General features: G+C 39.3%; 1 protein-coding gene across 1 annotated transcript; it reads left to right on the forward strand.

Annotated features, from left to right (window-relative positions):
- Positions 1-10,365: 10,365 nt before the first annotated feature.
- Positions 10,366-11,968, forward strand: sox14 (SRY-box transcription factor 14). The gene has a single exon (XM_008307350.3). It carries the CDS (start codon positions 11,066-11,068, stop codon positions 11,828-11,830), a length of 765 nt encoding a protein of 254 aa, XP_008305572.1. The 5' UTR covers positions 10,366-11,065; the 3' UTR covers positions 11,831-11,968.
- The last annotated feature ends 1,722 nt before the right edge of the window (positions 11,969-13,690 follow it).

The following is a 13,690-nucleotide window of genomic DNA, read 5'->3' on the forward strand; positions in this document are numbered from 1 at the left end:
TCTAATACAAAGATAATGAAAATGAAAAAAAAAAAAAAAAAGGACAGACACAAAGCCTGAAGGACAAACAAAGAATAGGATTAATTGCTGCTGGAGGTCAGCAGTTCCAGCATATATTCATATATTCAGTGTCATTTTTTAAAAATCTGAAGCACAGTCACAGTTATTATGAACCTAAATAGGCAATTTTGCTGTGACTGTGTGGAGAAAAGGGGTGACATGAAAAGTTGTGAAGAATTGATAGCGGGACTCTTTGAGCACAACTGAGATAAAATTGACCATGAAATCTGCAGCTTGGAATTAAATTGGTCGGAAGAAGTGAGGAGAGAAAGAAGAAAGGTGCAAAGTGTGATCACAAAGACAGGGTGCCTTTATAAAAATGCCCGGGTTAATTTGCCACATCGGTTTAATGCGTAATTAAATTGCCGATCAGCCTGCACAAAGGAAGCCCTAGTAAAAGAGGAATGTAGTAATTGTTGGATACGGTTTGTGTTTTGATTTGTGTTTTGTTTGGCATTTTTCTTTGTGAGGTCATGGTTGCGGTTGTGTAATCTTCTTTCCCACTTGGACAGGAAATACACTACGGCGGCGGCGGCGGAGTTTAGCTTTAGCTTTGGAGCCATTCAATAAATGAAGGACGAAAATGTTCTGTGTTTGAGATATACAGCGTTGGATAAAATCACATTAACATACTTTCATTAAGTGTAAAAATCAAATATATAACTATTATATTGTAAACATTATACAGTGGAACCTCGAGATACGAAATTACGTGTAAAAATCAAATATAGTGGGAACTATTGTATCGTAAACATTATACAGTGGAGCCTCGAGATACGAGCGTAATGCGTTCCAGGACCGAGCTCGCAACTCGAGGTTTTTTATTTATTTATTTGCTTCTTTGGCCCTTTCATGCATGACGGTCACTGCAGTTTTTTATTTATTTATTTGCTTCTTTAGCCCTTTCATGCATGACGGTCACTACAGTGGACAGCTATTAAAATGTCATTTTCTATGATAAAGAATCGGTTTTGATGGCAGTGTTGCATATAAGCCTCTACAGTGGACGCCTGAGAATCACCCAACACTGCCATACAGTGGTCAGCCTTTGCAACTGCAGAATAATTGTGTCAACATTCAAAAAGAAAATTTGGTGTATAAAAACAGAACCAAATCAGTTCTTATTTTTGTGTCTAAAAACACATAAAAACACTTAGTAACAATTTTTTAACTCAGTATATCATGGGTCATGCATCAAAGGGCTGGATTTGTATTCTTTCTTTAGCGGGCACTACGCTCATATTTATCGACGATTTCATGCTTTATTTCCATAGTTATTGTGCGTTTCTTCTTCTCACTACCATCCTTACCACTCATCCTTTCTTAGGACTCATCACTGTTATGAAGAATAATGCACAAAATAGAGAGAAAATTACGTAGATAACGCAAACGCAATACGGAAGACTCGCGGGAGATGCGTACGGAAGTGAACAAATGAAGTGAACAAGTGAGTGCTAGCGTCGGCGTCAAATCTTTACTCGTATCTCAAAGCAAAAAATTTGCTTGAAGGCTTGCTCGTATCGCGGAATACGTGTGTCGCGACGCTCGTATCGCAAGGTATTACTGCATTTGTCGAATCAAACAAAAACTTTAATACCGGAAAGTTCATACACGGAGACATTTATTCACACTGACATTCAAACCTATGTCAATTTAGAGGAAGTGTGGGCAAATGCTTTGACTCAGGGGCCACAGTTGTCCTAAAATTGAACAGGGGGGCCGAGTCAGGAGCAGATTTTCATTTTTTACGCCACCTATTGGGGAAATGTGGGTAGTGTAAGGAAAAGGTAGAAGTATAATGATAATATAAATAAATTATATAATTTGGAAAAGTTTGGCGGGCCGGATTAAAGAGCTGAACGGGCCACATCTGGCCCCCGGGCCTTAGTTTGCCCAAACCCAATGGGAGGACGCTGGTTGTGTACAAAATGCGAAGGATAATGGGGAGGTTAAAAAAAAAAGTTTGGCCCATTTTAATTTGTAAAATCTATTTTTTTTTTTTTTTTTTTTTTGGCATTTGGATTTTTTATTTCTACTTTTATTTGTTTTTCTTCTTTTTTTAATTTTTTTTTTTTTTACCTTTTTTACCTTATACCTTACCATTATTTTAGAATTATTATTTAAATTCAAATTAACCTTCAGTTGGTTTTTACAGTCGACTGAGCCGTCATTTATTTTAAGTTATGCAAAAAGTAGACATTCTGTGGGTGGGTTTTTTTTTTTTTTTTTTATAGCCCTAAATTTTCACATGCGCATACTTCAAAACTTTTTTGCATTAGATGTAGGAAAGAAACATCTCTTTTGAAAGTTCATTGTCGCGTGTCGCACAAAGGCTTTTATATCGAATGCTTTTAATGTAGTGCCCTCCCCTTACTCTCTCTCTCTCTCTCTCTCTTCCTCTCTCTTTCTCTCTTTCTAATTCTCTCTTTCCCGGGCCGTTTCTTTCTACTATCTGTGTGTGACAATAGGCCGGGCAACAATTAATTTCATAGTGAATTCAGACAGGATCTATTTCCCCTGCTCTCTGCTTCTATTGCTCTAATGGAAATCTATTTCACTTCCCCTTTGTGTTTAATATAATTTAATGCCGATTTTATTAATGGCCTGAAATAATTACGGGAGGCCCTTTGTGTTGCTTGAGTATGTTCCATTTAATTGTGTAATAAATGTCTAATCAGAGCTACCATCTGAAACCATTATCGCGTTAAAATTAACAATTACGCCACAAATGTCTCGGTGAATGCATCGGGGTCCATAGAAATCACTGCTGATTACAAGACACATATAAATCATTCATGAGAATTTCTCTCCGAAAAGCGCAAAGAGATAGGAAGACGCCAGAAAGAGGAGAACAGAAAAAGAAAGAGAAGAAAAGAAGAGAAGAAAGAGGGGGCCACATTTTCTTTATCCCATTGAAAAAAAAAACGGGAAGGGCCAAAAGATGGGTGCTGTGTCCCGCCTCTGCGGCTCCTTTCTTCTACTCTCTCCTCTCTCTTTTTCCTCTCACCCTGGCATCTGGCTCTCTCTCTCTCTCTCTCGCACTTTCTTTTTCCATCTTGCTTTAAATGACTTTCTTCTTTTATTTCTGAAGTGACAGATTTCACTCAGGGAATTCATTAACAATTAACGTGAAGAGATAAAATATCTATCAGGCCCCCTCTGCCTCCCCCGTTTCCCCCTTTCTCGCTGTAAGCTGCGCGGTGACCCTGTTAAACGTTGTGGGCGATCAAAGGCAATTAAAGAGGCTTCGCACACTTCCTCACTCTCCGCCTCACTTTTACTGTCTGTTAGTCCCTGTGAAAACGGGAGGGCTGGTCCGACGTACCGGCGAGAATCGTTTTCCTAGCAGCCCCTACAAATGTTACGGTGTAGAACTTTAAAATTCATTCATTTGTTGTGCAATGTTTTGTCTTTTGTTCTCTCTCTTTTTTTTTTTTTTTTTTTTTCAATGGCTCTGGAGACGTCCAGATCCTTCTGTGGACTTGAGGAAATACAGTCATGAGTAGATGGAAATAATAGATATCTTAAGGAACATTCTCTCATAAGATCAATTTCTTTATTATTTGAAGGCATTGGTAATTTTGCCTGTAATGATCACCCGTCCATCCATCCATCCATCCATCCATTCATCCATTCATTCATCCATCCATCCATCCATCCATTCATTCATTCATCCATCCATCCATCCATCCATTCATTCATCCATCCATCCATCCATCCATACATCCATACATCCATACATCCATCCATCCATCATCCATCCATCCATCCATCCATCCAGCCAGCCATCCATCCATCCATTCATCTGTCAATCCATCCACCCATCATCCATCCATCCATCCATCTATCCATACATTCATCCATCCATCCATCCATCTATCTATCCATCCATCCATCCATCAATCCATCCATACATCTTTCCATCTATCTATCTATCTTTCTGTCTGTCTGTCTGTCCGTCCGTCCGTCCGTCCGTCCGTCCATCCATCCATCCATCCATCCAACCATCCATCCATCCATCCATCCATTCATTCATCCATCCATCCATCCATCTATCTATCAATCCATCCATCCATCCATACATCCATACATCCATACATCCATCCATCCATCATCCATCCATCCATCCATCTATCCATCCATCCATCCATCAATCCATCCATCCATCCATACATCCATACATCCATACATCCATCCATCCATCATCCATCCATCCATCCATCCATTCATCCATTCATTCATCCATCCATCCATCCATCCATCCAGCCAGCCATCCATCCATCCATTCATCTGTCAATCCATCCACCCATCATCCATCCATCCATCCATCCATCTATCTATCCATCCATCCATCCATCAATCCATCCATCCATCCATCCATCCATACATCCATACATCCATACATCCATACATCCATCCATCCATCATCCATCCATCCATCCATCTATCCATACATTCATCCATCCATCCATCCATCCATCTATCTATCTATCATATTTACCAGATACAGATTGTTTTGTCCCTGTCTTTCATGATGCTGTTACACAGTAGAGATGGGTGATACCAGAAATATCGGTGTCCTTTATTGGCATTTCTTTTTTTTTACGATACCGATATCGATACTTTGTGTGATTCATTTGAACTCAACAAAAGCCATGACAGTTACTGGTCATTTAACAACTTTAATATGTATTTTTCATAACATATGGGGCAGTGGCGAATACTCCAGAGAGACAGATATTTTTGATTTTGCATAATATGTTCCCTTTAATACATTTAAAAGTAAAGTAAATGATTATTCGCTAACATATATACGTGTAGAATTTCAAAAGCACCTTCAGTCGTCGCCGCTCTCCGTTCGGACATGACAAACGTTGCTCTTTTCACTTCCCGAAAGGTCTGTAAACAATACAAAGTGAGAAGAACCAAGTGACATGTAGACTGATGTTTGCAATTCGGCCGCGTATTGATTTTCTACCCTCAGTTTTGAAATTGTGACCCGTGACTCTCATCTTGAAGCCCAGCACGTCGCAGGCTCGCTGATAGTTCCGAAAGATATAAAAACAGCAGGATCTAGTATATAGGTTCGCATTATTTCTACGGAGCCCCAAAAATAACACATTTGATTTGACAAGGAGGGAACGTCTTTTCGGGAAATGTAATTCGTTTTTGAAACATAAACAAATATGTCTGACACAGTTGATGAATGCCAGATGCAGTTCTGAAACAGGAGTGGATCAGTGCTGGTGAGAAGAGATTTTTTTTCATTTTTTCAAAATTCACTTTCATTTGACAGCAATGTAAAAAACAAAATATTACAATTATTGAGATTTGCAATTATTTCATTTTTCCGATATCAGCTGATAATGCCGACATCTTCTTTTCTCTTCCGTCATGCGTGTTGCTGAGTATAATTGTTAACGGCATGTTGCGCAAAATGCAGCACATCGATTGAAAGAAAAAACATACAAAATTCTAACGGTACCAAATTTGGAAGCTAGCGCAAGTTAAAGTTTTTCAATTATGAACACTGCTAGGCACGTGCATATTTCAGACTCCTGCCTCCTCGGAGCGTACAACCGAAGGAAAAAAAAAAAATATGAAAATTCAGCAACCCCTTGATACTTGGGCAATGACAACCGTTGTACCATAATGTAAAAAAAAAAAAGACTACTCCAAATTGAAGTGTTGCCAGGTCAAGCAGCAAGTTTCAGCTCTTAAAGTCGTACGACACCCAGGAGTTCTGCCATTTACCAGAAACGGGAGCTTAAAAGGTCAGCCACCGGTTGACCTTGAGGATTTGCTTTCTTCACAACGCAGGAGCGTTCGATGTTGTTACAGTTTCCGTCATCAACAGCAGGGATGTGTCACAAAGGATGTGACCTTTATTCTAACTGAAAGTAACCATGATACCATTTTGCCCCGAAGGAGTGAGGGTGTAAGTACTTCAAGGAGACAATGTAAGGATACGGACAGAAGAGTCGGAAATATTGAAATGCTGACGGTGACCCGTATTTCATGTCGTTGCTCTAAAAGATTATCAGCTGTCACAAAGCTGTTATGTATAAAAGTGTGAATCAAAGGTCAAATTAACAAAAGGGTTGACTGTACAATTGATGGCGACATTGACGACAAGACTTGAGGTCAAGTGGAGATTTTAGCTGCTGTAATGCGAGATTTCAAGCCATTTCTTGCTCATTTTGTAGACAGTAGGGATAATGACAAATTAGCAACACCTTTATTTGTCATTTGACGTCTTTCAATGTAAGAGAGATCAGGCCACGTCTAACCCCAACAGGCTACCCAGCTACTGGTACAGACCATGATCATCTCCCGCCTGGACTACTGCAACACCCTTCTAAGCAGGCCTCCCAGCCCATAGCTGCCCGCATCAAATTCAAATCACTTATGCTAGCCTACCAGGTACTTAATGGGTACTTAAGCAGTCTGATAGAGATAGATGCTACCCCACGACCACTCAACCGTAGGACTCAGAGATCGTTCCATGCTGGTGGAATGAGTCAGCGAGCACCATCAGAACAGAGGCGCCCTGCCTATATTTTCCAGAAAGGCTCTTGAACACCAAACTATTCAGTCTCTTTTCAGGAGGTTCCTCTATTTAGCTCGATTGCTAATCCTAGTCTTGAAAGTCGCTTTGGATTAAAGCGTTAGCTAAACGCATAAATGAAAAGGTAAATGTATTTGTTGTTGTTTTGTTTGTTTGGCAATTTGCTTAAATTTCACCACCCAGAAGTAGATAAACTGAAAGTATGAATATAACATTTATGATGCACGCCCAGCTAAACGCATAAATTAAAAGGTAAATTGTTTCTTTTTTGTTTGTTTGTTTGGCAACCAGAAGTAGATAAACTGAAAATATGAATATAACATTTATGATGCACGCCGACAAAATATTTGCAAAAATACGTGGCAGAATTTGTACTTCGTCTAACCAGGTTTGTACTGTAGCGTATTTGTTTTTGTCGTCAGTTTTCCCAAACACAGAATCGTCCGCAGTAATAATCAATGTTATTTGATAACTGCCACAAATTTGTTTATTTTATTTTATTTATTTATTTTTTTTTAGAAAGAAAACCACTATGGTACACTACTTTTGTGGCAAATACAGTGGCAAATACAAAGAAAACAGTGACCTAATGTTGTGTAAATGTATACAAAGTAACAGTAACAGATCATTTACCATATTGCACTTCTTATATTTAGTCTACAAATACACAATTAACATTCCTTTATATAGCTGTTGTGGGATTTTTTTTTTTCATTTCGCTCATGATAGCGTTGATTTAGTGTTTAAAACACATTTACTTTCTGGTGAATTACTACGAAAGCGCTCGTTTTTATTCAGCTCAGTAGGAATGATATACATCGAGATCATGATTTATTCACATTTATTTCATCTTTTGTCGAGATGTTGTTCACTTTCCGCTTCTGTATTCTTCGTACGCCTTGTTTTGTGAGTTCTAGTCCTGCGCGGGGATGCCAGACTATTCCATATATTCTCCTTCCCTTTGTAAATGAGTTGATCTTCCTAATGAAGGTCAGGAGAGAGTCACGTCTTTCCCTTTTTTTTTTTTTTGATAATTCATCTCTATCTACCGTTATCACAGTTTGGCCCCTTTAATCCTAATTGTATTGTATAATCGTGGCGATGTGCACATGGCGGTCTTTAAAGTGTTGTCTGGATTCATCCTTTTATTACCTGATGACTTAAATCTATGTGGATTTCTCCCTCCCTCCTCCCTCCTCCCCCCTTCACATTCTCCCCTTCAGTTCATCTTAGTGTTGAAGAATAAAGAAAATCTCTCTGTCGTCTGATATATGTATATCTTTGTTATATATATAAATGTGTAATATATACAGCATTAAAAGGATTCCATTTAAATGCATATCTAAAAAAATGCCTGTCCAACATAGTCATGCACGTAGAAGATACATTTACAAAAGTTTATAGGTTTATAAATGATCTCAGTTTTTTTTTTTTTTTTTTTTTTTTTTTTTTTTAATGCTAAAACTGCTGAAAACACAACAGAATCTTATTAGGCCTCTTGCAGTTCGCTTTTTCTACTAGGGGGAAGTAGTAAGTTCTGAAAACCGCTCTACCGCTTCAGCACCATGGACAGTTACAGGGCGGGGAAACACTCCGCCTGTCTGTGTGAGAAACGGAGAGAGAGGGAGAGAGAGAGGGAGAGAGAGAGTCTGTGTGTGTGTTAGTCGGAAAGAGAGAGTGCGTGCGTGCGGTATAGCTATACTTGTGGGCACTTTTTTTTAATAAAATGCTTTGTTCTGGGAACTCTTTGTGGAAGATGTTTTTTTTTAAGCTCTAACTCTAAACTAAGTCTTAGTTTAGAGTTAGAGTTATAACAGGATCGGTTTGACTTTGGGTTAGGGTTATTACCAGGCGTGCGTTTTGTAATGGTTAAGGTTAGGATAAGGGGTTATGGAACGCATGTGTGTGTGTATGTGTGTGTGTGTGTGTGTGATGACCGGTGATAGCAAACAGATGACAGTAAACCAAGTCTCCTTTAACAAAACTGTGCGTGTATGTACAAATTAGTATTAACGTAAATAACGCTTCACAATAGGAATTTTTAAAAAAACAGTTGTTAAAATAATTATAAAGATAAATATGGGATTTAAAGGCCCATTCGGTTAAACGTACAGCATGTACAAAAAGTAAAATCGAATATAAATTTTAGCAGTTTTATTATACGTTTATGTGTATTTCTTTTAACTGGAAAAAAAAAAAAAAAAGACCTGCCCGTAAATGCAGGATAATTTCAGGGGGATTAAAAAAAATAGATATAATCGAATCATCACCACCACGCTTTCATGTCGAATCCCCAAAACCTGCATTTCTCATTCTGTTGGTTGAATGGCAGGACTTTTCAGAAGCGCATCCACGAGACAATCAGCTCTGGATATATGAAACATAGCTCACTTCCCTCGCCCTGGTAAGGAGAAGGGGAGAGCGGAAGGGGAGGAGGAGGAGGAGATGGCACTGTCCCTAAAATAATTTGTCCGTTATCTAATTGATTGATCTCGGAATGAAGCCGAATGTGCTGCTGCTGATAATGATATTAAATGATCCTTGACGCCACACATCAAACCGCGTATATTTATTTTCTAATAGAAATATAAATAGACACTGTTGCGTTTAAAATGATATTATTTTTTTCCAGGCACACGCACGCGTGCCGTGCATAATACCCCGTGCTAGATTACTGTCTAGGATGATTCTTTTTCTGTAGGAACACCATTATCAAGGCTAATAATAATAATAATGGTTTCATCCAGAGTTGCATAGGGAATTTTTTCTTTTATAAAAATTTTACTAGATAGATAGATAGATAGATAGATAGATAGATAGATAGATAGATTAGCCATTTTTATTAATATTAAAATATAATAATATTTTAGTTTGAAAAAAACGCCCAGTGAAAACTTCACTTCCTAAATTCGATACGCGCTGAAACCGGACAAGCGCTGGATAGACGCGCGGCGCAGCCTAAAACAATCCAGTGAGCTTGAGCTGTGTGTGAATTACCAGACCAGACGACATTTAAGAGATGAATCTGTGTCCGCGCGCGCACACACGCGCGCGCACACTTTGCTGTAATAATCACAGCTGACGAAATCATATCGCGCACACATTAGCCTCGAGGGATTTAACCAGTAGTTCGTAGTGAAATTAGCATTTCAAAGACACGCAGCCGCGCACACACTCACGCGGGCTATTATGCAGCAATTACAGACTTGAAGGAAAGCACGCTTGTGACTCTGACACATTTTTTGCCTCCTTCTGATTTGTAGTTATGTCTGAATGTTTGTTTGTTTGTTCGCTCGCTTTGTTCGTGCTCAGGGATAGCCACTAACGAGGCCGCTAAATATTTTTTTTTGTTATTTGTTCTTCTTTTTTGTAAATGGGCGTCACCGTTTTTCTAAAAAGAGATATTGGAGAAGCGTATTATTATTATTATTATTATTAGTGATCATAATAATGACGATAATAACAACAATAATAATCTGTTTTTCAGAACCCTTGAGTCAATGAGATAACCCTATCGTTTTCACTTTCCTCACGCAAACCACAAACCACACCCCAACCGCCGCACACAAACTCAATATTCTCATTTTATAGCACTTATATACTTTATATAGTATATATACATATATATATTTATATATATATATATATTTATATACGTGGACGGTGCGTAAATGCAGAGCACACGCATGTTTTTTTTCTTTTTTTTTTAGTGAAGGTGTGTGTGTGCGTATTCCCGCCGGGCGCCCTCTCTCGCCGCTGATTGGCCGCACAGGCCGCAGAGTGAACGCCCTGCAGATTATGTCAGATTGCGTGCGGAAAGCCAAACCAGCCCTGCCTTTGAACTTCGCCGCTTTTTGGCTCGTATTCACGCGGCTGCGCTCATTTCCAAAGCAGCAAAGCAGCAAAGCGGCCAGGTGCTCTACAGGAGAGAGAAAAGAGAGAGTTCGGCGTGTGTGTGCGTGTGTGTGAGATAGGACAGTGTGTGTTTCTGTGAACGTGTGTGCGTGTGCAACAGGAAGGCAAAAATAATAATAATAACACTCGAGACTTTTACAACTCATGCGAACCGGCTGTGGAACGTCGCTTTCACCTGTGAGGATTTTGTTACGCGAGCGAATTCCGAGGTGTGCGGGGACCTACAAGCGCATCACTGTTTCAACGACGGGGAGAGAAAGAAAAAAACAACCAAACCTGGATTTTTATTTTAAAACAATATATACCCTCATTTATATATTGTTTTTGTATTTCGATGTCGATTTTTACGCGTCATTTCTGTGTCTATCCCACAAATCCTGGGGCATGACTGCTTTTTGGCACGGGTACAGTTGAAAAGTTTTGTCATTCCCGATAAAAACTTTTTCCATTGACAGTGAGAAAAGGGATAAGATAAGATTTCTTTCTTTCTTCTTTTTTTTTTTTTTTAAACATTTCTTTAAGATGTCAAAGCCTGTTGATCATATCAAGAGACCCATGAACGCGTTCATGGTCTGGTCCCGTGGCCAGAGACGGAAAATGGCCCAGGAGAACCCCAAAATGCACAACTCCGAGATCAGCAAGAGACTGGGCGCCGAGTGGAAGCTGCTGTCCGAGTCCGAGAAGCGGCCGTACATCGACGAGGCCAAGAGACTGCGCGCACAGCACATGAAGGACCACCCCGACTACAAGTACAGACCTCGGCGCAAGCCCAAGAACCTGCTTAAGAAGGACAGGTACGTGTTTCCGCTGCCTTACCTAGGCACGGACACCATGGACCACCTGAAGGGACTGCCCGTGTCCGCCGCAGCGGCAGCGGCCGCCGCCCCCGATTTGTGCTCACCGGACAAAGCTCGCGCCTTTCTGCCGCCCACGTCGACGGCCGGTCCCTACTCTTTCCTGGACCCGAGTCAGTTCAGCTCCAGTGCCATCCAGAAGATGACAGCGGAGATGCCACACGCGCTCAGCACCGCCGCGGGTTCCCTGCCCTACGCGTCCTCTTTGGGTTACCAGAACAGCGCAGCCGCGGCCGCTTTCGGCACTCTGGGCTGCCCGACTCAGCACACGCACACCCACCCGTCTCCCACGAACCCGGGTTACGTCGTGCCGTGCAATTGCTCGGCCTGGTCGACGTCCAGTTTACAGCCCCCGGTGGCCTACATACTGTTTCCAGGTATGACCAAGACTGGGATAGACCCATACTCATCCGCACACGCCACTGCCATGTAATCCACTTCAACCCAGGACTGCTGCTGCTGCACTCCCCCTTTTCTTGTTATCAACTCATTTGACATGCATGTAAATATGAACAGATACTTAACAAAAACAAAAAAACAAACAAAAAAAAACCAACAAAAACAATCGAGGCATGAACAGATAAAATGCCTTCCTGGACTTGCTCGATCGAGGCATGAACACAGATAAAATGCCTTCCTGGACTTGCTCTTAAGAAAATAAAGACTTTTTCAACAAGTTGCGAAGATGATACCGCTGGGGATGTGGCGTTAACAAAAAATAAAAATAAAGGGACAGAAATGTAAATGTTTAATAAGATTTATGGCAAGCAGAAAAGGCTGCCTTTAACTTTATTTATTATCTACATTTCAACACTGATGATAGGCTGTGTTAATTATTATTTGCATTTTGTTTTTGTTTTTTTTTAAAAATTGGCCTGCACACTTTAATAGTTACTACTTTGGTACTTTAATTCTGGAATGACGTTGACGAGCCTGTCGAAATTACAAATACAGGTAGAATTATATACGGGTTATATTGTGAACGAGAAAAATATAAAAATAGAATTAGCGAGTAAAGCCTAACAAACTTAACAAAATGGAAGAAAATTTTACGGAGAACCTGTTTTTTTTTTTTCTCTCACCTGTGGTTGAGTGCCGACAAAGTTTTTGTTTTTTTTTTAATTATTATTATTTTTAGTTTTTTAGTTTATACTTCAAGGCTAACTTAAAGCTGAATTGATGAGTTACATATATATGTGTATTTTCTATCCACCAATGGTAATTGGAAACCCTTTTCATGTATGTAAAGGCTCCGGAAGGTTGGTACCGCCTGTTCTGTTTAAAGTGCTGCTGAGCAAAAAAAACGTTTTCAATAAAGACAATCTGTCTTCAAACTATTCACCTCCACTTACCTGCATGGATCCGTGGTACAGTAACTGCTGACAAACCCGGTGTATCAGATCGTTCAGTTTGCAGAACCTCCTCTGACTTTACGTACAAAATGTAAAAAAAACAAAAAAAACAAAAAAAAAACAAACAATTTTAAATAAAAAAATAAGTAGTAATTCTCTATTCAAAAGAAACCATTCAGACAACATACCAGCAATATATCAAATGATTTAATTATACACACAACCTCGCCCAACCTCTACCTTACACACACGCACGCATATATATATGTGTATATATATATATTACATATACATATATTTTATATATTATAACGGAATTTCATCTTGTGAATATTTCAGGTGAAAAACATTCGAATGCATACACGCAGGAACTTTTTAAAATTGAAAAAAAAAAACATAACATAAACATAAAAAATCAATAATATTTTAAAGTTAAACTTTATTTTAAAAAAAAACAAACAGTTGAACTGATTCAGGTTCTACAAAAACGCGAGGGATTTTTTTTTAATTTTATTTAATTATTAGATAATAATGCCATTATTATTTTTATTATTATTGTTATTATTATTGTTATTATTATTATTATTATTATTATTATCAATGCAGTGCGTGATGAAAGTCGTCAGGAGGCTGTGGTTTCTTTTGAAGGCTGACAGCTCAGCAGTTCCTTCCCCCGGAGGCTTTTTTCCCTCCTGTTTGACTCGTCTGTCTGCTTAATGATTTAAAGAAGAGAAAGCTTCTGTTTAATTACAGGTTCATAAATGGAACAGAGTGAACGTTACGTGGGTTCTCTGTGTCAACGTGAGAGACTGTGACTAACTGTGCGTGGAAGGGGGAAAAAAAAAAAGAAAAGGGGAAGAAAAAGACTAAGGTACTGCGAACAATCAACCCTTCCTTCTTGTCCTTGATTCTAATCCCCACTCGTGTTCAAACCTGCACTC

Source organism: Cynoglossus semilaevis, chromosome 2 (genome assembly GCF_000523025.1).
Source record: "Cynoglossus semilaevis isolate Cse_v1.0 chromosome 2, Cse_v1.0, whole genome shotgun sequence".
NCBI lineage: Eukaryota > Metazoa > Chordata > Actinopteri > Pleuronectiformes > Cynoglossidae > Cynoglossus > Cynoglossus semilaevis.